Source organism: Sinocyclocheilus rhinocerous, unplaced genomic scaffold (genome assembly GCF_001515625.1).
Source record: "Sinocyclocheilus rhinocerous isolate Xijiao unplaced genomic scaffold, SAMN03320098_v1.1 C36479181, whole genome shotgun sequence".
Taxonomy (NCBI): Eukaryota; Metazoa; Chordata; class Actinopteri; order Cypriniformes; family Cyprinidae; genus Sinocyclocheilus; species Sinocyclocheilus rhinocerous.
This window is the reverse complement of record NW_015781783.1, coordinates 1-1,153: the sequence shown is the minus strand read 5'-3', so window position 1 is coordinate 1,153 and position 1,153 is coordinate 1. Positions and strand designations below refer to the sequence as shown.

At 41.2% G+C, this 1,153-nt stretch overlaps 1 protein-coding gene across 1 annotated transcript; it reads right to left on the bottom strand.

The window, feature by feature from the left end:
• Nucleotides 1–223: 223 nt before the first annotated feature.
• On the bottom strand, nt 224–965 carry LOC107736079 (WSC domain-containing protein 1-like; the record flags this gene model as incomplete). The annotated part of the gene is made up of 2 exons (XM_016547583.1): nt 420–965; nt 224–338 (listed from the first exon to the last, which is right to left on the bottom strand). Coding segments are annotated over exons 1-2 (515 nt in total), but the record flags the coding sequence as incomplete, so codon positions are not given.
• Nucleotides 966–1,153: the final 188 nt, after the last annotated feature.

The window sequence follows — 1,153 nt, the reverse complement described above, 5'->3', positions numbered from 1 at the left end:
GATTGTTTTAAAATGACATTTCTGTATTTGAAATGGCTTTAGTATTTATGTATTTTTAACATCTCTTTCTCTTGCTGACTGTGACTCTCTGGATGAAGTCCAGGTCAGTCGCGTCAGCCAGCTCACATTCTGCCACCTGCTTCTGTGGATAAACACTGAATGCATTCTTCTAAAAGAACAGGCTTTCTTTCATTTACTCTGTGTACCTTCTTTAAGACGTTACCTCTCAGAGCAGGTGTCCTGACACATGGCGCTGGTCATTTTGCGGAAATCATAAAGAATGGTCCCGCCGAGTGCGTGCTCCGTTTCATTGTTTATAAAACATCCGATGTAGGTCCCTTGTTGAGAATGATTCAGAAACAATTTAGAATAACTATAAAAAATCTCCAATTTAAGATGGTTATTTTATAAACCATTACCTTTTTGTCTGTCTTTCTTGCGTGACAGATTATGTTCAGAAGAGCTTTTCTGTTCTGCATTATCATGGAACCAGTGGCGTCTCAAATGCCTGATCTCCAGATTACGAGATATGAAGTGTTTTTGGTCCTTTCTTCTGTCTGTCTGATCACGAGGTTGGTTCTCCATCACTTGGATGACATTCCTTCTGTACAACCACCTGGCAGCAGGTAGCTCCAGGGATCTAGGTGGCGCTGGTAGTGAAGGTAGCGCCGCGGTATCTGTTTCTCTCTGAAATGTTAGCACACTGGAGCGCTGAAGCAGTAACACGCTTCCTGCCATGATGTAAGCCACACCCAGAAAAAACAGAAGCAACTGAGCCCGCCTTAAAAAGTGCTGTAGTCTGTAGAACGGCTTGGCCATTCTGGTTCAGACCATTCAGATGGATGTCAAACAATTCTTTTACTTATACAGGACAAATAAATACAAGATTGTATATTCTAGGCAACATCCTGATCTTCATCCTTTAGAGATTTAGCTCCTGGTGTCTACAGCATCATGAGTTCACAGGACCTAAAATAAATAGAAACGGCTGTCAGGATGAATACAGGATCAGACTATTAAATAAACCAATGTTCCCCTTTAGATTCTAGCCATTTACTCAGATCTGAACAGTTAATATAAAAAAATAAGTGAACCACTTTTTTTCTGTAGATGCTGAGAAGGCTTGTTGTGACCCAGAAGAGGCTTCAGCCCT